At 35.3% G+C, this 24,702-nt stretch overlaps 1 protein-coding gene across 2 annotated transcripts in view; it reads right to left on the reverse strand.

Annotated features, from left to right (window-relative positions):
* The window catches only part of KIF20B (kinesin family member 20B), a 70,345-nt gene that overhangs the window by 14,462 nt on the left and 31,181 nt on the right, over positions 1-24,702 (reverse strand). For both annotated transcript variants that reach the window (XM_011947857.1, XM_011947855.1), the window contains exons 19-26: positions 23,748-23,901; positions 18,524-19,763; positions 18,047-18,185; positions 13,265-13,384; positions 11,272-11,332; positions 6,532-6,657; positions 5,320-5,444; positions 2,996-3,151 (exon numbers count right to left, since the gene is read on the reverse strand). In XM_011947857.1, the coding sequence (XP_011803247.1) occupies positions 2,996-3,151; positions 5,320-5,444; positions 6,532-6,657; positions 11,272-11,332; positions 13,265-13,384; positions 18,047-18,185; positions 18,524-19,763; positions 23,748-23,901 (2,121 nt within the window). The remainder of the gene's footprint in view (positions 1-2,995; positions 3,152-5,319; positions 5,445-6,531; positions 6,658-11,271; positions 11,333-13,264; positions 13,385-18,046; positions 18,186-18,523; positions 19,764-23,747; positions 23,902-24,702) is intronic.

A 24,702-nucleotide genomic window follows, 5' to 3' on the forward strand; every position in this document is an offset into this window, starting at 1 on the left:
TGAAAGATAAAACTTCAAAGCTTTCAGGAAATAATATAACACACCATCTTCAAGTCCTTGGGCTTCATAAAGAAAAGTGTTAGGACAATTATCTACAATACTATAAAATTATCTACAATAATTGTAATATCTACAATATCTACAATAATAATTTATGAGAACTCCTACTCATAAAAAGGCAGTAAGAAAGAAAAAGCAAACTAGAGATAGAAAGAAGGTACTTGCAATACATTACAAAAAGGGCTTCTATCCTGAAAACTATAAAGAATTCCTACAAATAAGAAGAAGCTAGACAATCCAACAGAGAAACAGGTAAGGGAACTTGTATAAACACAGCCAATAAACAAATGAAACAATCTTCAACTTTATTGATAATTAGGGAAAAGCAAATTAAAACCATTTTAAAAACTGACAATATACCTTGGTGGGACTATATAGCTACTGTAACAGTAGTTGAGGTATAAATGGGTACAACTGCTTTGAAAATCAGTGCAGCATTCTACTAGAATTTCACATACATATACCCCATCATCTAGCAATTGTCTTGTATATATATACACAACAGAGATACATGTAAATATGCACCAAAATAAATGTATAAAAATGTTTATAGGAAAATTTACTCATAACAGCCAAAACCAGAAAACAATCCAAATATCTTCAACATTAAAATGAATTAGCAGTGGTTTATTCATACACTTAAATATTCTGCAATGAAAGTGGACTAACTCCAGATACATGCATGGAATCATGGAACTCCAGATACATGCATGGAATCATGGATGGATGATTCTCACAAACATAAAATAGTGAATGAAAAGAAGTCAGGTACAATCAAATGTATTCATATATTTCAATTTACATAAAACCCAAAAACAGACAAAACTGAAGTGTAACACTGAAGAACAGATTAGTTATTACCACTGGAAAAGAGGCAGAAGAAGGAGCTTCTGGGGTGGAGCAGTGTTCTACTTCTTGAAATAGGTATTAGTTAAGTGGGTACTGGCTTTACAATAACCCATTGAACTATGTTCTATTTGCTTTCCATGTTACTTTTACATCAAAAATTAACATTACATCAAAAACGTGTTTCCTAAATATGGTAGACACATACACAACCTAAGTATGATTATAAAGAAATATATGAAAGAAAAGAGTAAACTAGCTTTCCCTAGGATTAAAAATTCAAAGTGGGATTATTTGCTGGCATTGCTACCAGAGAACCACTGGTTTGGAACTGGAGCAACTATGACAGCCTTCTGTTTTGATTTTACTTATTGCCTCTTACTACTGGGTCAGGAAGGTTCGGTGATAGGTATACAGGAATTCTATGTGCTAGTTCTGTAATTTTTCTGTAAAGAAAATGATTTCAAAATAAAAAAGTAAACTTTTTTATGGGAGCAAATTTATGAGGACAGAGCATTCAATGGTAGACTCTCTAGCTTCAGAAAGGACACATACTTCAACCAAGGGCTTGATTTCTGGAGTACAATACATGTATGGTCTGGAGTTTAGCAAGTGTGCTGGAAAGTTTAGCTCACAACAGTCTCATTTTAATAAAAACTGGCCAACTCTGTTCAATATTCAATGTTAAAAGCAGCTTTAAAGCTAGGGAGGAAAAAAAGTGGAAAAACCGTCCTTACTTTAATGAAAACTAACATTCCAGGCCAGGTACGATGCATAGTGGCTCACACCCATAATCCCAATACTTTGGGAAGGTGAGGCAGGAGGACTGCTTGAGACCAGGAGTTTGAGACCAGCCTGGGCAACACAGCAAGTCTCTGTCCCTACAAAAAATAAAAAATGTACCTAGGTGTGGTGGCATGTGCCTGTAGTCCCAGTTACTAGTCCCAGTTACTTGGGAGGCTGAGGTAGAAGATTGCTTTTGCCCTGAAGTTTGAGGCAGCAGTGAGCCATGACTGCACCACTGCATTCCAACCTGGGTGATGAGCAAGACCTTGTCTCTTTAAAAGAAGAAAGAAAAGGGAAAGGGAAAGGGAAATGGGAAAGGGAAAGGGAAAGGGAAGAGGATGGGGATGGGGAAGGGAAAGGAGAAAGGAAGGGAAGGGAGAAGGAAAGGGAGAAGGAAAGGGAGAGGAAAAGGGAGAAGGAAAAAGAGAAGGATGAGGAGAAGGAAAGGATGAAGAAAAGGAAGAAGGAAAGGAAAAAGGAAAGGGGAGGGAGGGGAGAGGAAGGAAGGGAAGGAGGGAAGGAGGGAGGGAGGGAGGGAGGGAGGGAGGAAGGAAGGAAGGAAGGAAGGAAGGAAGGAAGGAAGGAAGGAAGGAAGGAAAATCTTCCAGTTTTTATAGGAAAGTTTAACTGTCTTTAGTCAAATGCAGTCATAAAAAACGGAAATGCCAACAGATGACAATATGATACTGCCAAGTTACTATTTTTACAGACACTAGTTTTTCATTTTAAAATATTTGTTGCTCAATAGCTTTCCTCGGATTAACAATAACGTTTAGCTTCTTTTTTCTGATTGCCAACATTGCATGTCAAACAGACTAAGTGCCAATTAGAAAAAAAGAACAGGCTAAGACAGAATCATTACAAGAGCTACAGCTGGTAAACTGTAGGTTATTTTACAACTGAAGGTCATTTCTACTATATATACAGTCTTTTAGAAACTATTTAGGTGACTTTATGTGATAAAATGTACACAATATTACAATCTACAGTTCAAAATGCAAAACGTTTTAAAATAGGGAATACTCCACAAAGGTCAAAAGGAAGAGATTTTTAACTTCAGTATCTAGACAGTAAGAAGCAATAAGGTATTCTCTCAACATGCTAAATCAACTGAAACAAGTTAAAACAAGAACATTAGTGAATGTCAAGATAAATTGGAACAGAAAAGTTATCTTATAAATATGATAACCTGCCTTTAAAAAACCAAAAACAAAAAACCATGTAGAAACTGGTAATTCCAGAAATACATTTAACACACCAAGGAAAGCAGGTGAAATACATCAAAGATACAATTGTTACTAACCACTTCATTCTGTTGCTTTAAAAAACGCTCCCTGTCTTCAGCATATTTTTTCATCTCTTTGTTTCGTATATTCTCTGCTTCTTTCGCTTGAGTGATAAGCATCATTTTCTCTTCTAACCATTTCTTTCTATCAGCATTATATTTCTGTTCAGACTCCTATATATATAAATGGTATAAGTTATTATCACATGCCTACAAAGTAGTCAATACATGCTTCTATGACATTTTCATACAATCCATTACTTTTCACCTCTATAAAAACTTTAAATGTTTTACTTTAAATAATGACAAGATCAAAGTCTCAGATTATTTAAAAATAATAATAGTAACTGGTTTGCTTTCCTAAACACATTTCCTTTATACGTTTATTTTGCTATGAAGTCCATTGAAATACTTTTATCAGTGACCTTAAGAAAAAATAAACAATTCAAATTTCTGAAACAGTTAAACTGACTCAAATCTTCCTAAATGCCAAAACAATAAAAAAGGCTTTGTTTATGGTGGTTATTTCTAACTGGATGGTTTTTTTTTTTTTTTTTTTTTTTTTGAGACGGAGTCTCGCTCTGTCGCCCAGGCTGGAGTGCAGTGGCGCGATCTCGGCTCACTGCAAGCTCCGCCTCCTGGGTTTACGCCATTCTCCTGCCTCAGCCTCCCGAGTAGCTGGGACTACAGGCGCCCGCCATCTCGCCCGGCTAGTTTTTTTTTGTATTTTTTAGTAGAGATGGGGTTTCACCGTGTAGACCAGGATGGTCTCGATCTCCTGACCTCGTGATCCACCCGTCTCGGCCTCCCAAAGTGCTGGGATTACAGGCTTGAGCCACCGCGCCCAGCCGATGGTTTTAAAAATAAAATATTCCTGGGCCTACGAGATGGCAAATAAAAAATAACTTGTGCATCAAGGTATTTATTAAAAGAACATCCAGAAGAGCTGGACAGAGAATACTGCTGATCAGTAATTTTCAAACTGGTACCACAGATTCTTTGGGTTCAGAGGCATTTAATATTATATATAAAAAACCCAAGTAGAACTTAATTTGAAATAAAAACAGTAATACCACTTAAAAAACTTCTAGGCTGGGTGCGGTGACTCACGCCCGTAATCACAGCAGTTTGGGAGGCGGAGGTGGGCGGATCACGAGGTCAGGAGATCAAGACCATCACGGCCAACATGGTGAAACACCGTCTCTATTAAAATACAAAACAATTAGCCGGGCATGGTGGCAGGCGCCTGTAGTCCCAGCAACTCAGGAGGCTGAGGCAGGAGAATCGTTGGAACCCAGGAGGCAGAGGCTGCAGTGAGCCGAGATCGCGCCACTGCACTCCAGCCTGGCGACAGAGCAAGATTCCATCTCAAAAAAAAAAAAAAGAGAGAAAGAAAATTTCTAAAATCACTGTATTACAAAGTATGGCAGTCCATTCCAGGATTACAAAGTTTATAATCTACACTAATGTGATTATATCATCTTAGAACCATGCAAAATACACAAATACTTTTGAATGCAAACATTACCAGTATGTTTGATACACTTTTTTCATAATATTTATTTTGTTCTAACTGCTTTTGGAATTTCACAATGAAAAGGGTAAATTTTAGAATATATAATATGTAACAAAAAAAGTAGTTTTTTGTATTTGTTTTCAGCATATGATTAATGTACAGCCAGAATTAAAAAAAAATTAGATGCAGCCAATCTCCCAAAACCATTATTAATATGCTTCCTTCAATCCCACAGCTTCTGTTATGAATGCCACTTCTCATAAAATGTACAAAATATAACAGTATTTGGTACAGCCTATGAAAAAAAGTTTCCCCCATATGTTGTATGTTAAAGCTGAACAAGAAAAAAAAACACACACACAATAGAATATCTTCTATATAGTATAGTTCATATGTATGTCAGTGTTCAGATATACAGTTCTATTCCAATTTAATAATTAAACTTTGAAGAGATTTACAGTAATCAAAATAATTCTCCTGATGGCCATTTTCTCCACAGCAGTATTTGATGAGTAAGAAGTTTAAGGAGTAGAAAAATGGGCACAAGGACATTGGAAGCAGTGGTTTGAGAATTATACATGTACAATATAAAACTGAGGACCCAATCACTGTATTTCACTGGCACTCAATAGGTTGTATCTTGGAATTTCTTCCCCATATCATTTCAATGTGCCCTGAAAAGTTATATTTACATATTAACATTTGCCAGGTATTATTTCACCCATATCTAAGTTAATTACAAAATATAAAATACTGAATTCTCCTCTTATTAGAAATATAATAAAGACAGATACATACAAACATAAAAACATATATAAGGTCATACCTGTAACTCATCTTGAAGATTACTGAGCTTTCCAAGCACATCTGTGTTGTCCTCATGTTCTTTATTTGACCTTTGACTGTTTTTGGTTTCCAAATCATTGCACTTTTCCTTCCATTTTTCCAATTCTGATTTGAAGACATAAAATTATGTTTTAAAGCATATGCAAAAGTTATACCATGTAGAGATACACTTGACATGGGCTGCAGACACAAATCAGTAGAGCCCAGATAAAGAACACAGACCAAGATGGAACTGAGGCTATTCTACAGTTTAACTTTTAGGAGTTCTTACTAAATTCTTAGTGAAGAGGAACTACAGGGACTTCTCAGGAATCCAATGAATAGTATTCACAGTATAGTATAATAAATTCATTGTCAACCTTATTATATAGAAAACTTCATGCAGTTCTCAAGAAAAAAGTTTCCCATGTCCATGAAAGTGGCTAGAAAAGTATGAAGTCACATAGACTCACTGTCCTCATCCTCATCACAATTTCATTCAGCAAAATACAGTTATAAAAGAGTTTTAGGGTTTACAAAGTACTATTACATTTTTTCATCTCATCTGATCTTGACAAGAATAATGTACAATATGAATCTTCAAGTCAGATGATTTTATGTGCAACAGTATATATGGCATTATCATCATCAACCACATTTTACAGATGAGGAAAATTAGGCTGAGTATGCACAAGTACCCTGTCAAGGTTATATATAAAATGGCATAGACAATTTCTTAATTCTAAATTTCTTGCCCTTTCTACAAAAATCACACATAACTTTTTTATTTGTAAATGTTCTAATTTTCCATATACTCTAGAAAAACTCTGATGGTATTCTGAAAGCAATGAAATCAAAGTATTTATTGAGATCAACATACAAGATAATGCTAAAAGCCCGACAAAGGTGAAACTCAGTTCAAAGCATACTCTCAACATCTAGGGAACATCGCAAGTTATCATCCATAACTTGCAATTTATAATTCGTAAGTTATCATGGACTGTCCTTACTCCTTCTTTACTGCATATAATTTTACTGAAACAATTTTCATCACAGTGGAAAATGACAAGTAATAGGACATTCAAAAAACACCAAATACTTTTCCATTATGAATCACTGTAAATACATACTACTTTAACAAGGGAAGCAATCTAGGAAACTTTTTTTTTAATGAAAAAGTATATTTAGAGAAATGTATGCAATCTTGTTTTACCTGTGGCCAGCCTTTCAACTTCCTCTAATTTAGCCTCAAGCACTTGATCTTGTTCTACCTGAGTTTGTTCCTGTTCTTCTAGTGTCATTCGCATGTCTTCAATTATTTTCTCTTTAATATTTAGATCTAAAAATTGGGGGAGAACACTTTTAGAAATTAATAGCCTCTAGATATCCAATTTTTCTTAAGTTCTTCTAAAATTAAAATACATTTTTATTAACTGTAATAGAATATTAGTTCCATATAGGCAGAAACTTTGTCTTATTCATTGCTATATCCTCAATGTCTCAACAGTACTGGTATATATGACATACTAAATATATATTTGGTGTAAAGATGGATGCTTGGATGACTGCAAGAGTGGATGAATGGAAAAAAGTTTTTTCAGGTAAAATTAACAATTTCTAATACAATTAAACTATTCCAATATAACTATTACTATAAACATAAATCTTAGGATTTAGGGGGAAAAAACATTATTTGGCAAAATATTTATTTTCAGTGTTAATATTCTCCAATCAAACTAAAACCTTTACCTGCTAAAACTAAAAAAGCTCAATCCCAATTTGAACTATTTTTTTAATCTCAAGTAGTTACTTTTTCTAGAAAAATATTCAGAGTCAAACATTTATTTCTAATTTACATTTTTATTTAAAAGCAGCTCCTCAGAAATAGCTTTTGAAAAGCTAGTATTAACAGCTTTCCTAAAAGTGTTTCTGGCCCTTGAAGAATGACTACAGCAATTACTTGTAAGTAACTCTATATTAACCCTGTCTGAGGAAACAGATAAAGAGGGAAGATCAGTTTGTCGCCTCTGGTGATGGCACATAGTAGCAGGGCTCATTTCAGAGAACTCTTACCAACTATTACTGATGTCAGAGGTGACAAAAGTTATAAAAGCATAGCTCACTCTCAGGCTGCTTTTAGTAACACAAATACCCAAAGATGGCTCCCTCAAAGTGCACATAAAGCAAAGGTAAAACAAACTAAACAGTAAGAGAAAACTGTATGAGCAGTTTTTAGTATTTTTCCATTGATGCAGGCTTTCAGGTATGCTAGTAAAACAGAATTCCTCCTAGGATTAAAGTCACCTTCATATTATCATATAAATCTTTTTTTCAAAAAGCATGATTTTCAAATATATTCATATTACACAATATTCATATTACACAATTAATTATAATTTTATTCAAATAATTCCCTCCCTCTTATACTTTGCATTTTTGACTCTAAACTGAGGACTAGAAAAATAATTTACAAATCTAGTTATCAATTAAAAAATTTCCAGAACACCAATGATAACCTCACTAATGGCTAGTCACCTATTATTTGAAAGCTAGCAAACTAGAGCAGTAAAGGCAAAAAGATAATTATTTACTCAGCCATTGACTCCAGTAATTTACATTTTATTTCAGGAAAGAACCCCAAAATAAACAACTGATAAAATGGAAAATAAAGCAAAGTAAAGAAGGCTGAGATAGATATCTCATCATAGCTATCTAAAGATATTATCTAAGGAAAGCTATGAGCAATCATAGTGAAATAAATGACTACTAAATGAACAAGCAATCAAGTGCTGCACATTCAGCACTTGCTTACCATCCCCAGGAAAATTAAAAATATGTTTACCCAAAAACTTGCATATAAATGTTCATAAAAGCCAGAAGTGGAAACAACCCAAATGTCTATCAACTGATACATAAAATGTGGAATATTATTCAGCCATAGCAAGGAATAAAGTACTGATACATACACAATATGGATGAAACTTGGAAACATTATTCTAAGTAAAAGAGTCAAACACAAAAGGCCATATATTGTATGAACTGACTTAACATGAAATGTCCATAATAGGCAAATTCATACAGACAGAAAGTAGATTCAAGGCTGACAGGAGCTGGAGGGAAGAGGTAAATGGGATATGATGGCTGATAGGTACAGGGTTTCTTTTTGAAGTGACAAAAAAAGTCACTTTTGTTCACAAAAAAAGTGAACATTTTTGTCACTTTATGTTACTATAAACATACAGTAATTAGATAGTGGTGATGGTTGTACAATTTTGTGAATAGAAAGTACTAAAGCCCACTAAACTGTGTATCTTTAAAAGGTAAATTTTATGTTATATGTATTAGATCTCCATTGTTTAATAATTCAATATTAAAGATAGGTAAGTGAAAGGCACTCCGTAAATAAATAGAAATCTAGAAGGCAGGGAAAGCCTTAAAAGTTAAAGACATAGTTTTGTTTGTTGTCTGTTTGTAGAGAAATGTCTCATACGCAACTAAAATCATAGGAGCATTTTCTCTCTAACGGAGAAAATAAATAAAAAAAAGATGATGACATCTTAATCAGGAAAGTTGCCAGAGTAGCTGAGACTCACTCTGAGAGAAAGGTGGTAAGTAGAACATAATAGATCATAAAAGCTGAGACAAGAGAATTTCAAAAGGTGGGAGGAGCTATAGATTACCTTGATATTTAGAAAAAATACACATACAATAAATACTACTTTATAAACATAACTGAGGAAAAGAAGAGTGTACAATAACATCCAAACAATAAAAATAAAAAGGAGGGATTGCAAAATGCTGACAGATTTTAACATATGTAGGTTACAAGTGACTTAGAAGCATAGAAAAGGTGGAAGTCAGATTAAAATAGTCACAGTAGGCCTATGCCATACTTCTTCGTATTTGGCAAAGAAAACAAAAATTAAAATATGATAAAAACTATAGGGCAACCTGGTCCAAGGGTAGATTTTTCCAGAATATCTAAGATGTGTCCACATTCACCAACAGGGACAAGGAGCCACAGTAAAGGGGAATCCTAAAAGAGAGCTATGAACTATTTCCTATGAAATAGGAGATGTTAGGGTGACAAGGCCTAAGAAAGGCAGAAGAAAACAGTACTGTGTGCAGAGATATATTTTCACATCCAAGTTATCCATCCAAGTTAACCCCACCAATGTACAAGTCAGCTAAATAAGTAATAATCTGGTTGTCTTACCCTTTCTTTTGTTGCCCAAGTACAAATAACATGGATTAGTAAAGACAGTCTGAGACTTAAGAGTGAAGCACACCTGGGTTCAAATCCTAGTTCTCTCACTCACAGAACAAAGAAGTTAAGGGGTAATGAGGAGGAAAGGAGTCTGTATCATTTTAATAACAGAAATATGTATCGTCTATAAAAGAAATTCTGTGGCCGGGCGCAGTGGCTCATGCCTGTAATCGCAGCACTTTGGGAGGCCGAGGTGGGTGGATCACCTGAGGTCAAGAGTTCAAGACTAGCCTGGCCAACACGGCAAAACCCCATCTCTACTAAAAATACAAAAATTAGCCAGGCGTGGTAGCCGGTGCTTGTAATCCCAGCGACTCGGGAAGCTGAGGCAAGAGAATCACCTGAACCAGGAAGGCGGAGGTTGCAGTGAGCTGAGATTGTGCCACTGCATCCAGCCTAGATGATAAGAGCGAATCTCCATCTCAAAAAAAAAAAGTAATTTTGCAATATTTCAAGCAACAAATCAATACAATCTGAGTAAGAAAAGCATAACTCATAATTCTGCACCTAGGATTTGAATATAAATTACTAAGCAGCTTTTTAAAACTTTTTTAAATACACATTTTAATTTTAAAGATATTTTATTTGAAGTTTATTCTTTACACAATTTTGTCCAGAAATCTACACCATTCATTGTGACCTATATAAAACTTTGGCTTTATTTTTCACAAAATACTGGCCATTACAAGAAATCAATGTTGCTTTGAGTATTTATTTTAATTTTCTAAGAATAAGCTTTAATAAATTATTCATTAGTATCACTACTTTTCTCCTTTAATCAAGCTGCATCTTACGTTGCCCTCACTTCACTTCAGAATTTTCAAAGGAAACGTTAACCAATTGTCATTGCAACTACCTATTTTGTAATCATTTTAGTACTAGAAGTGATACGGGAGGCAGGCAGGGAAGTGCTGGGTACAGAAAGGCAGGGTCCCTGGCGAGGGCTCCACCTTCGGGCCTGTGCCCACAGACCTAAGTGAGGACAGGCACTCCTGTTTTCACACCCAAGTGTTGCATTTTCCAAGACCACCCTGGCCTGCCACGCCCCCATCCTGTGCCTATAAAACCCCTGAGACCCTGGCAGGCATACACACAAGCAGCTGAACGTCTAGAGGAACACACTGGCAGAAAAACACACCAGCAGATACCAGCAGATGCTGGCAGGCCATCTACTGTGAGACGACACGGAATTCAGTTAGGGACAGTCAGAGGAGAGTCCGGCCGCCCAAGGGAAGACCACCTTCCCGCTCCATCCCCTTCTGGCTCCCCATACATCCACAGAGAGCTACCTCCACTCAATAAAACCTTGCACTCATTCTCCACACCCACATGTGATCCGATTTTTCCAGTACACTAGAGCAAGAATCCCGGGATACAGAAAGCCCTCTGTCCTTGAGATAAGGCAGAGGGTCTAACTGAGCTGATTAACACAAGCCACCTGTGGATGGCTAAGCTGAAAAAACACCCTGTAACACACGCCCACTGGGGCTTCAGGAGCTGTAAACACTCAACCCTAGATGCTGCCATGGGGTCAGAGCCCACACTCAAGACCTGCCCGTCTGCATGCTCCCCCGCTAGGGGTTTGAGCTGCAGGGCACCAATGAAGCAAGCCATACCCCCATCGCATGCCCTGCAAGGGGAATAAGGGAACTTTTCCCGTTCCAGAAGTACAAACTTGTTCCTGACCTTTGCATGCTCTCTCATACTGTTGTATAGCTTCTTCGACTTTCTGATTATTTAACTGCTCCTACAAATTGAGAGAATATGAATTAAATGCAAATTAACTTAAGAACACAATATTTAACAGTGGATCTTGAAAACAGGGCCCAATATTAAGTTTGAAATCAGTCTCCTATATAGCTGGTATACCAGCTGGTACCAGTCTTCCAACTTTCTTTCATCTTAGAGAAAAGGGTAGGGTGAGAGCAAGGGAAAGAAGTAGAGATTGCAGTGAGCTGAGATTGCAGTGAGCCAAGATCACATCACTGCACTCCAGCCTGGTGACAGAGCGAGACTAGGCCTCAAAAAATAAAAATAAATTTAAAACCACTTTATACTTATTATTATTATTATTTTTTTTTGAGATGGAGTCTCCCTCTGTCGCCCAGGATGGAGCGCAGTGGCACAATCTCAGTTCACTGCAACCTTCACCTCCCGGTTTCAAGCGATTCTCCTGCCTCAGCCTCCTGAGTAGCTGGGATTACAGGCACGTGCTGCCATGCCCAGCTAATTTTTGTATTTCTAGTAGAGACGGGGTTTCACCATGTTGGTCACGCTAGTCTCGATCTCCTGACCTCGTGATCCGTCTGCCTTGGCTTCACAAAGTGCTGGGATTACAGGCGTGAGCCACTGCACCCGGCCTATACTTTTAATCTAAGTTATGAACCAGTTATTTTACTTATTCAACGTTTTAGGTAAATATTTTCTTACAAACCACAAAAACCAGAAACAAGGGAAAATGAAGTTCTACTGTGCATTTAACATAGAAGGAACAAGAAAAACCATTAAAAGATTCCTCATTGGTAAACTTAAACTCAAAATGAAGGAAAAAAAGAGCTCTCCACCCCTTTTACCTAGAAAGTAGCTGCAGGATTGGAAAAAAAATAAGCCTTAAGAGGCAAGATTAAATTATGGGGACCAGATATCCTACACTTCTAGTTTTAACTCACCATGTAACTCAAACTTCACCCCCAATCTTATCTAATGTCACCACTATCTCCTCACTTTATAAGTCTTAAGAGTGAATCATTACAGAACATGGAAATCTAGGATCCTATTGTTATAGAATGCTTTATTACGATTACATTCAGTTAAGAATTAAAATCATGTATTTATACCTGAATATTCATTAGTTTGCTTCATTTAAAAGCAAACATGAAAATAATATAACAAATTATATTTTTTATTGTTGCCTCATCCATTTGGTTGATAACAAGCAAAAAATAACCATATACAATAAAGAGATTTTGCCTTTTAAGTATCATTTTTAAAAGGAATTTGCTGTAAGACCTGGACTACTTCTGGTTTTCCGCATTTTATTTCAAAACAATTTTAGCTTTGCAAGAGTTCCAAAGAACTTAGCTTCCCCTAATGTTATCATATTACACTACCATGGTACATTTGTCAAAAATCAAGAAATTAACATTGGTATACTACTATTAATTACACTCCAGACTTCACCATCGTTCCCCAGTCTTTACTTGTCTTTAATGACTCTGACATTTTATACTTCATACTGGTCAAGCAGTAGAACATCCTCAATTTGGGTTTGTCTGATGTTTTCTCATGAAGAGATTGAGGTTATAAATTTAGGGAAAGAATACTAAAGAGGGGATGTGCCCTTCTGGTCACATCAAACTAGGAAGCACATAGCATCAATATGACTAATGGTAAAGTTATTCTTAAACACCTGGTTAAAGTGGTATTTGCTAGGTTTCTTCACTATGAAGTTACTACTTTTTCTTTTCCATACTCTATTTGTTAGAAGAGAGTCACTACTGGCCTACTTAATTTTATCTTTTTTTTTTTCTTTTTTGCCTATTTAATTTTAAATAATTTATTTCTAGATTCTAGAAAAAGTCAAAACAGGATGTTATTAAAAACAAACTTGTACATTTTTGAACACTAAAATATACCAAGAGAATGCATTTAAACCATCTTTAAAAACAAAACTGTTTACCTTGAGTTGCTGAATGGTTCGCTGTTTCATATCTAGTTCCTGAGAACATTGGTTTTTCTTTTTCTCCAGTTCATTAATTTTAATCCTCAGTAATTTCTCCTCATCACGCATTACAGATACCTACAAAATAATGTTTATAAAACAAATGGAATATTTTGAAAATACCAATTGCTTTTTGTTATTTAAAATTCATGGCAACTATGTTCAAAGTTCACATCCTTTAAAGCCTAAAAGAAAAATGACAGATTCTAATATACTACAAATCAAACACACTATAGCTTTAAATTATTAGAAAATGTTTTAATACTCTAATGAAGAATGCATATGAAAAACTCAATTTCTCGTTCCATTATTTTAAGAATCTCAAACTTTGTAAGTTCTCTCAAAAAAGAATCATAACATCTGTACATAATATGAAAATAATTACCAAGGAAAAATCAATAAAGATATTGAGGGAAAAATATTGATTCAAATTTCCACAGTTTACTGAGTAATATAATCCAGGAATACAAGAAATACTTTAAAAGCTAATAATGACACGCAGAGAAGAAAACGAAACAATCACAAAATCAAAAGGTACCCAAGTGAAGTTCAATTGATTTCTGCTGTTGCCAGTAATCTAATTCCATAAACATAGGGAAATCGAGGTACTATGGACTAATAAATAATTCCTCACCCAAAAAGGCTAATATAGGTACATCCTTATACCAGTTTCCATCATACCAACCCTCTCTAAAACTTTTCAGTACATCTTGCCAGGATTTCCGGAGGGAAGTTATCTAACTGGGAGCAGAGCCTTCTCTTCTATTCCTTTGTGGAGCTTTACTGCCAAAACTCCATTTTCACACCCACTAAAGAGCTCAAAAATGAAAGGAAATTAAATGAAAAGATGCTCCATAAAAAGCATGGAGAAGGCCAGGCACGGTGGCTCACGCCTGTAATCCCAGCACTCTGGGAGGCGGAGGCGAGTGATCACGTGGTCAGGAGATCCAGACCATCCTGGCTAACACAGTGAAATTCCGTCTCTACTAAAAATACAAAAAACATTAGCTGGGCATGGTGGCATGTGCCTTTAGTCCCAGCTACTCGGGAGACTGAGGCAGGAGAATCACTTGAATCCGGGAGGCAGAGGTTGCAGTGAGCTGAGATCATGCCACTGCACTCCAGCCTGGGCGAGGAGTGAGACTCCGCCCCCCCCCCAAAAAAAAAAGGCATGAAGATGCCCTTATTATAGTCAGAGTGGTATGGTTTCAGGGGATTCTTACATTAAGCTTTATGTTCCAGTAATACATACATGATAATCACATATTCACAATATTTGTTTTTTTGTTTAAAAATATGAGGCTTCAAGTAATAAACACCATCTTCATCAACTATATAACTAATAATAATAGAGGCTATGTGCTGCACAAAGATGCATGTAAGGACTGCCTCAGTTTCCATTCTGGCTCTAGCACTTATTACTGAGTGAACTCAGACAAGTCATATTAAGACTAAGACAAGTGAACTTAGACAAGGACAAGTTCCCCCTTATCCACAGGGGATATGTTTCAAGATCTCCAGTGGATACCTGAAACATTGGATAGTATTTCAAGATCCCCAATGGATAGTACTGAACCCAGATGCCATCAATCGAAACACATTTCTGTTTGCATCCTCCACCCACAAATTTAATGCCTTTTCCATCTTAGTTAAGAAATTATCATGAATTGTGGCCATAACTTTTGCAGTGAAGTACACCAGCAAAACATAAATTTCTTTTTCCTTCTTTGCAATTTCACAGATGGAAGATTTGTTCTTACCATAGATCTTAGCAATCACAGATTACAATATTTTTTTCTTTATTTATTAAGTTAAGAACTTTTACCTTTTCATTTAAAGGAAGCCCTTTACAACATTTTGGCTTATCTGAACTGCCAGCATCACTACTTTTGCATGTTGGGACCATTATTAAGTAAAATAAAAGTTACTTGAGCACAAATACTGTCCCTGATACCATGACAGGTGATCTGATAATTGAGATGACTAAGTGATTAACAGGTAGCACAAACAATGTGGATATGCTAGGCAAAGGGATAATTCCAACTCCAGGCAGGACAGGATAGCACAAGCTTTTGACCCACTACTCAGAATGACCTGGAATTGAACTGTTTATTACTGGAATTTCTATTTAGTATTTTCAGCCCATGGTTGGCCACAGGTAACTGAAACCACAGAAAGCAAAACTGCCAGTAAAGGGAGACTACTGTATCTCTCAATGTCTGTTTTCTTATCAACAAAACGGAAGTTAAAAACAGTGTCTATACCCCAAATTGTGTGAGGATTAAGATAATTTGTCAACTCAGCATAGTAGCTGGCCTAAATTGCTACAATTATTATCATTGGCTTTAAAACTACACATTTGAGAAATAGAAAATACTCTTAATACCCATTACTAGAGTAATGTTAAATAGTCACCTATACGAGGGGGGATCCCCAACCTCCTGGTCACAGACAAGTACGTATCCATAGCTTGTTAGGAACTGGATCACACAGCAGGAGGTGAGCGGCAGGCAAAGGAGTGAAGCTTCATCTGTACTTACAGCCACACCCCATCGCTCACATTACTGCCTGAGCTCTGCCTCCTATCAGATCAACAGAGGCAACAGATTCTCATAGGAGCGCAAACCCTATTGTGAACTCTGCATGCGATGAACCTAGGTTGCGCACACCTTATGAGAATCTAATGCCTGCTGATCTGCCACTGTCTCCCATCACCCCCAGACTGGACCGTCTATTTGCAGGAAAACAAGCTCAGGACTCCCACTGATTCTACATTATGGTGAATTGTATAATTGTCTCATTATATATTACAACATAATAATAATACAAAGTGCACAATAACTGTAATATGTTTGAATCATCCTTAAAGTAACCCCTACCCTGGTCCATGGAAAAACTGTCTTCCACAAAACCGATCGTTGGTACTGAAAAGGCTGGGGACCACTATCTATACAATGAAACACTACTTGAAAACAGATACCTCTATAAGTAGCAATACAAAAAGACTTTAATAATACAATAAATTTAAAAGTAGCTAGAGCATGGTGGTACACCCATAGTCCCAGCTACTAGGGAGGCGGAGATGGGAGGATCATTTGAGCCCAGGAGTTCAAAGTTACAGTGAGCTATTATCATGCCATTGCACTCCAGATTGGGTGACAGAGTAAGATCCCATCTCAAAACAAAATAAATAAACTTAGAAAAAAGAGCCCCCTTTTTATCACACCTGAATTTATGCTAATGAAATAGCTTAAGGGTAAGGCTACTCACCAAAAGACCAAAAATGATTAGAGAGTTGGAAATTTCAGTCCCACCCACCAACCCCTGTGGAAGAGAGCAGGATTGGAGATTGAGTCATGAAAACTATTGTACAGTGAAGTTCAGAGAGCACCCCACTTGGTGAGCACATTGAGGTCTTGGGAGGGTGGTACAGCCAGAGAAGGCCAGAAGCTCTGCACCACCCTCCATCCCCCTTAATTTGTCCTGTGCATCCCTTCTATTTGTCTGTTCTTGAGTTATATTCTTTATAATAAACCAGTAAATTTTTAAAAAAATAAATAAATACAAAATAAAAACTATATACTCTTTTTTTAAAAAAAAAAAAGACAGCACAATTAAAATGAACAAATGACTTCACAGGGCAGAAACTGGGATAGACAAATAGCAAACAGAAATATGAATAGAAGCTGTATTTCATTAGCAATCAAAAAAATACAAATTAAAACTACCATGAGATAACCTTTCATATACTCTGACCCAGTAATTCCCCACTTGGTATATAAACTTTTGCATATGTGTACCAAGAGCATATAGAAGATATTCGCACTATTGCTATGGGCAAAAAAATAATAAACCATCTAAATGGTCATCAGCAAGAGACGAAATAAATTGCGGTTAGTCACACAACAGAATACTATACAGAGGTGAAAATGATTAATTACGACTACAAAATAAATCAGTCTCAGAAATATGATGTAAAAAATAAAAGTCTGAGAAGAAAACACTGTTCAGAGATTAAAAACCAATATGGTGAAATTATATTTTTTAAAGTTTAGATAAACACAACATTCAGTAGTCACTTTTGTAGTGGCAGAAACAGCATCTTTTGTATTAATATTTGTCAGATCATACACATTTAAGTATTCTTTAGTAACTACCTCAAAGTAAAAAAAAAAAGTGTTCCAATCTTTAGAGAAGGTCTAAGTACAACAGAAAATGAAGTGGTCATAAAAGAAAAAGGGAAGGAGGGAGAAGTGCAGAAAAAGAAACTGGTAACATTTGATGCCATGAAGGTAAACTTGACAGCTCGAAGGAGTGGGAAGTATTTCTTTCTCATTGTATACATCTTATTATATTTCAAATTTGGAATAATGTGATTGCATTCCCTATTTAAAAATTAAATTATAATAAAAACTAAGAATACACACTGCACATTCTCCTAAGTACTATCTGTAAACAAAAGTTGCTTTCCACTTTTTTGTAAGGACTTACATTTAGCAATTCTTAAAGAAGAAAAAGACTCATCTTTCATAAGGCACGTATTTCTCTTAATGTTGGACATTCTTCAGCTTGTTTAAATCAGCTAAATTTTCTCTTGTGAAGTAACTGTTCTCGTAATTTTAAGAAAATTTATGAAGTGGATAAATGTCCTATTCAATCCTAAGATTAATGTCTAAGTTTGATATATAAGGAAAACAATCTTTATCATAAACTGGCCACATAACTTTTCAAATAATCTACCTCTTTTTGTACTTGCTCAATCTGCTTTTTGGCATCAGTCAGTTTCTCTTTCAGCTCAGCATAATCTTCTTCCTTCCTCTGAAGATCTGCTTTCAGATGCTGGGTACAAGCAGAGCTTGCAGAGAGTTCCTCTTTCAATCTAAAAAATACAAATCACTTTTCTATGGTAACATTATTAACTACTTAGGACCACACATGTGAAATGGTAACAATCTTTACATAATTACATCTTTTCACAAATTTGGAATATCCAAACTATGAATGAGTTCTTCAGAAAAGACTTCATATGATTTTTATAAGCTGATCTTTTCATATAACCTATGGTCCAAAGGTTTATATGGACAAAGTTCAAGTTCTTCACTCATCATACATAATACACTTTACCAGATTAAGTATGACCATCTAATTTTTTTAAAGATGCATAGCAAAATAAATGCTTTGTGTATTATAAAATATTTTGAATAACATTTAGCTTACTTTTCTGTTTCTTGCCTGTTGGTTTCTTTTTCTTCTTCTTTTAATTGAAGTAAATTCTTCATATCTTGCAAATTATTTGTTAATTGTGTGATTTCTTCTTTCAGTTTGACTTCCTTTACACTTAAATCTTTTGTGTTTTTGACAGAATCCTGAAGATGTGCTTGCAATTCCTTCAGATTTCTTTCTAGCTTTAAGATGAAGGATTCCTTTTCCAAAATGTCTTGTTCTAATTTGGCTGAATGACTACGTTCAACTTTCTGAGTCTCTAAAATTGTTTCAAGTTCCTTTATTTTTGCCTTGTAGCAAGTAACACCTTGTGTGAGTTCTGAAAGTGCTCTCTTTCCTTCAACTACATGCTGTATTTGAATGTCAAGACTAGCATTTTTTTCTTGCAGTTCTTCTTTCAGCTGCTGTATAAGAGTTTCTTTTTCTTTTAGTAGGTCATCTTGGTCTTTATGCTCATTCTCCTCTACTTTTAGTCTATTATAGTTTTCATCCTTATAGCCCTTTACTTCTGCCTGCAATTTTTCAATTTGTTGTTCCAATTTCTGAATCTGATGACTTTTTTTGGAGGAGGCCTTCACAATCTCCTTACATTCTTCCCAAATAGCTTCAATACTAGAGTGGAAAGAACTTTCCCTATTGGGTTCTTGAATTCGATATTCTTTAACTTGCTTACTTACCAAGTAATCATTACCTAAAAGGTGTAACTGTGTATTTGGCAAATTATCCTCCTCAGAACCATTTGACAGATCCCTGAGATTGAGCAAATCTATGTTTGAGATCTGAGAAACTGAATCAAAAGTACGTAGTTCGTCTATTTTAGTGTGCATTAATTTTATTTGTGAAACATTATTTGTAATGCTTCTTGTAGCAGTTTCTATCTCATGTGACAATTTCACAATCTTTTCCTCCTGTTCTTGATTTTTACTTTTTTGCACATGTAATTCAGCAATTGCAATGTCATAATTTGACTGAATTTGTTGGACCTCTTTACTTAAAGATAAATTCTTTTTTTCAGAAAGAGAAAGTTCCTGCTGAAAACGAACAATCTGTTTATTTAATTCTGCTTTTTCTTCCTTTTCATTTTTAAGTTCATTCTCAATAGTGAGTAAAAGTACTTTCAGTCCTTCATTATTTTTTTGTAAATCTCTAACGTCTTCATTTTCTGCAATGTTCGGTTGCACTTCTTCACTTTTCTTTTGGTCTTCAGTGATAACTGAACTAACATGGATAGATCCTTTAAAAATAAGAAAATTGTTATTAATCTGGCAAACCTTAATAAAACCAAAAAGTCACCATATAAGCCAATATTCAAACATACAAAACATGTAAAAGTAAACTTCTAATAAAAAAAAAATGAAATAAGCTGTTGAGAAAAAAAGAAAAACCAGGTTACAAAACATATGGTATGAGCCCATTTATGTAAAAAATTATTATTTCACAAGGTAATACAAAATTAGCAAAGGAAGTACACCAAAATGATCGTAGCTACCTACCTCTGAGTAGCATTACCAGCTATTTCTAACTTTCAGTATTATTTAAATTTTGTACCACAAATCTTTATTATCATTTTAATATGGGACAGAGAGGAGGAGACGATGAGAAACCGTAGGCAGACATTATGTATCCTAAAGAACAGTTTTAAACTACAATTATATTGCAGCTTTTATTATATTAGTGACAGGCAAATGGAATATCTTAAATTTTCATAGCTAAAATTGGAAGGGAAATGTTAAAATTTTGGGAATTCATATACTGTAGCCTTACTAGCTATAACCATCAATAAACTGCTTCATACTACAACTGTTTCCTCAAATGTGATATAGGAATAATACCACCTAGCTCAAAGTTGTGAAGATCAAGAAGACAAATGAGTTTACAACATTGTGCGTTGGATAGATTTAACTATTAATAGAACCTGAAAATCTGTACATGAGGGTTCAACTAATTGAAAATGCATAAAAGTCTGCCTTTTTCAGGCTTAGTATCTATATTTCTAGAATAAGGATATCCCTACCTGCTCAACTTACTCTACAGAATAATGCTAAGAGACTAAAATGAGTTAATATGTAATTTAAGTTAATGACTTTGTAAATGTTATACACATGTAAGAGCTTTAACCATTATAATCAGTACAAATTAAATTATACCCAGAACAGATACACTATTAGCTACAATTCATAAGTTCACTCTGACAAATAAACTCACCCCATGTAAGTGCCCAGTATAAATTACATAATTTTAAACTTTCCTCATAGATTCTATGATTACATCTTGAAATATAATTAACAAGCTTCTAGATATATAAATTTATTATCTACATATCTTTTTATATTTCATACAATTTCCATTAAGAGTCAGATGAGTGTCTCAGATCCTTGAAACTTTACTTCAAAACAGGCCAGAATCTGACTCTTCATTTTTAGAAATTTTTTCCTGTTTTGTTATACTTCACGGTTTGATGTCTATAAGATGTTTGTAAGTGGACTTTACAACATTGTTCTGGTATAATCTGTATGTGGATTTTCTGCACGACATTGCTCTAATACAATCAATTCCATATGTTCTTCTGACCCCCATTCACTCCCTCATTGACCATTTTTGTTTAATTAACCTGTATTTTTATGTGGTATCCTTACTAAGTATGTAAGAATCAACTTCTCCATGTTTACTGATCCCAGATATAATATGAAGTACAAGGGTTACTAATCTATAAGAGCAGAAGACAATTATAAGGTAGGTTTGGCTTGAAATCCTTCTAGTTAAGAAACCTACTACTTTCCATTGATATCTAATTGACTCCAAAAAGTATATTGTACAGTTTTCTTTTTAATGAGTCCGGAATATTATCCTACGCAACTCAGCTCTTTATATTTTATTGAAATATGTTTGTCTCTCTCATCTACTAGATTTAAAACTCCCTGATGGCAGACTCCCTATATCTCACTCATCACAAACAATAAACCTAAATAAAATAATAATCCTAAATGTAGTATTTTTGAAACTTAACTATACCACATATGTTCCTCTTTTCTATCTCTAAGACATATTATGGTACAGAAAACAATCTTTATAAATATGATTTTTGCAATAGTAATTTATTCTGCTTCTAGATGTATGTAAGTTCATGAATCTGACATATTCCAGTCATATGTTACTTTATGGTAACTTTATGTTTAAAATTTTAATGTTCTCTCTTTAAACACTAATTTACATAAGAGTGATTTTCTAGTTTTTTTTGGGAGGAATTATCCAGGGAGATTATTAAAATGCAGATTCCTGGCACCAAACACCAAATATACTGATATGGTAAGTCTGGGATGTATTTTACATGCAACATTTTGAGAATTAGTGTTCTGGGGTACTATTTTTGAAAATTTCGAGAAGTTGACAGGGACCTCTGTAATACCTTTGGGATCTTAACACATCAGTTTGTTACATTACAAAGTCCTTAATTGACAGCACTGCTGCATGTAATTGTTCCTTAAGAGCCAAACGTCAAACCTCTTGTAGTTATGAGATTCAAACTCCTAAGTTTTAGCCTGTCTCTCACAGGCTCTTGTGCATCCTAGTTGTGAGATGATAGTAGCCCATGGGATGTACATGTAATGAATCTGTTTGATGAAGAAGGCAGCACTTTTGAGATCATTAAAAAGCTCATTAAATTGAAATCTGCCATGCCATATACAAATGAGTTTCTATTTCCCTATATACTAATCACAGTTGAAGCTATGAGCAAAATAAAGGAAAAGTCAAAGCATTTATGAAAGGTCCCTCAGGTACTACTACAATGTAGAGAATAAAAAACTTACGTGATTGTTTGTTCTCAAGGTTTTTTAATACTATGACCACTCCTCCACCACTTTTTTTTTTTTAAGACAGAGTTTCAATCTTGTTGCCCCAGCTGGAGTGCAATGACGCAATCTCGGCTCACAGCACTCTTCGCCTCCCAGATTCAAGTAATTCTCCTGCCTCAGCTTCCCAAGCAGCTGGGATTACAGGCATGAGCCACCACACCAGGCTCATTTTTCATATTTTTAGTAGAGATGGGGTTTCACCACGTTGGTCACGCTGGTCTCGAACTCCTGACCTCAGGTGATCCACCCACCTCGGCCTCCCAAAGTGCTAGGACTACAGGCATGAGCCACCACGCCCGGCCTATGACCCCTTTTGATAAATTAAAATCCCCTAGCTCTCTCAAGATACTGATTTCCCCTCAGTGAGAATATGCCCCCACCAAAGAATCACTATACAATATGGGAATCTTACCTCCCTGTCCCATCTAGAATTTATCTAGTTTTACCTTCGATACTGTATACGAAAAACAACCTTTATTTGTAAGTCTTTATTTTTCAAATGCAATCCATGTTCTTTTTTGCTTCAATTGTCTAAATGTTCTTGGGAAGCTGTAATTGAGAAATCTCATTATAGGATTCCAAGGTCTCTTTTCTTTTAAACAGATTAATTTTAAAAGCTCACTGGACAAGGTTTTATTATCTATAATTTACACTGTCTCTCCAGTCTCAAAGAGGAAGGGGTAAAATATGGCATTGTCCCTGCTGTAGTTTCTTAAAAGCTGCTAAGTTTATTTTTGTAGCTTTTAAGTTTGCAGTTTACATTTTCCTATTTATTTCCTCAAGATTTTCAGTTTATTCTAAAGAGCCTACCTCCTCTAAAATTCAAAGGTTTGCCCTTCTTTATATTTAAAACAAACTTGCTCACTTACTCTTAAAGATTTTTTTAAAAATAATCTTCAACATGTATTATCTTTCATCAGACTGTGTCCTGGCATCACAAATACAGCTTGAATACATTTATTATTAGTAATATTTAGCTCAAAGTCTTACTGTAAAATATCCTTTTCTCCACATGAATAAAGAATGCAAACTAAGAAAACAAAATAATGTGCTGGAATTTAGGCAGAAAATGCTGTATTTATAAAAATCAAAGTAATGAGTTTTACCTATTATAAGCACAGAAATTATTACAGACATGTGAAATAATAAAAGCACAATTTCTAAAAGCATATTTATTAAGATAAAAGCTTTAACTATGCCCATCCCTAGACAGTTCATAACTTTCCAGAATAAAAATTCACGACATTTAGATTTTCTCAAGATTTTTCCTTAGAAAAGTGAATGTCCCTCTGTTTGCCTTGTTCTATTTACTGGTTTAGAAATTAGCTTTCTTAAACGCCTGCTGCTGGCAGCTGAAGTAGTACCTTTCTTTGCTGGTGGTTCATCTTGTTGAAGTTCATTTTCATTTACTCTTTTTCTTTCTGAACAGATTTTAGTTTTGCTGTCCTGAGGCACTTCAACTGTTTCATTACAAATCAATTTATTGTTTATTATTAAAGATGATGTATCAGCCTTGTCCTAAAGCAAAATAAATTAAAAATAATTCACATAGCGAAAGCTACAAAAAACGTACAAACCACATAAATTACTTTCAATAGCGTACCATAAAAATTTTATTTTCAAATTTGTTGAGATATTTTCTAAGTTATTTCTTAAGTTTCGTCCTAAAATAACTGATGGCTCTAGCAAATAAGCAACATTTGGGGATAACTGGAGAATCTTAAGAAGATAAATCTCTGAAGTCACATCAGAAATGTACTTTGAAAAGAGAAATATGAGACTCAACTATCTATTTTGTTTTGTAGCCAAAGCCTCTTAAAAATTAGCATTGTCTTAAACATTAACAACTCCTAGAAAAATAGTTTTGACCTTAGCTTTAAGTTGACATATATTCAAAGACATACAGTCTACAGACAGCTTTGAAACTGAGCTTCTAGATACATCACTTAGACTTTTTTTTTTAAGGCAGACTGCCTCCCTTAAAAAGGCTAGCAGCAACCAAGCACAGGGGCTCATGCCTGTAATCCCAGCACTATGGGAGGCTGAGGCCAGAGGATTACTTGAGCCCAGGAGTTTGAAACCAGCCTGGGCAACACAGTGAGATCCCATCTCTACAAAAAATTAAAATTCCAGGTGTTGTGGCCCAGGCCTGCAGTCCCAGCTATTCAGAAGGCTAAGGCAACGGAATCTCTTGAGCCCAGGAGTTCAAGGCTGCAGTGAGCCATGGTCACGTCACTGCACTTCAGCCTGGGCAGCACAGTGATGAGACCCTGCCTCTAAGAAAGAAACGGGGGGAACTCGGGGCTGGGGGAAGGGGGA

The sequence above is a fragment of the Colobus angolensis genome, unplaced genomic scaffold (genome assembly GCF_000951035.1).
Source record: "Colobus angolensis palliatus isolate OR3802 unplaced genomic scaffold, Cang.pa_1.0 Scaffold270, whole genome shotgun sequence".
In the NCBI taxonomy this organism is placed as follows: Eukaryota; Metazoa; Chordata; class Mammalia; order Primates; family Cercopithecidae; genus Colobus; species Colobus angolensis.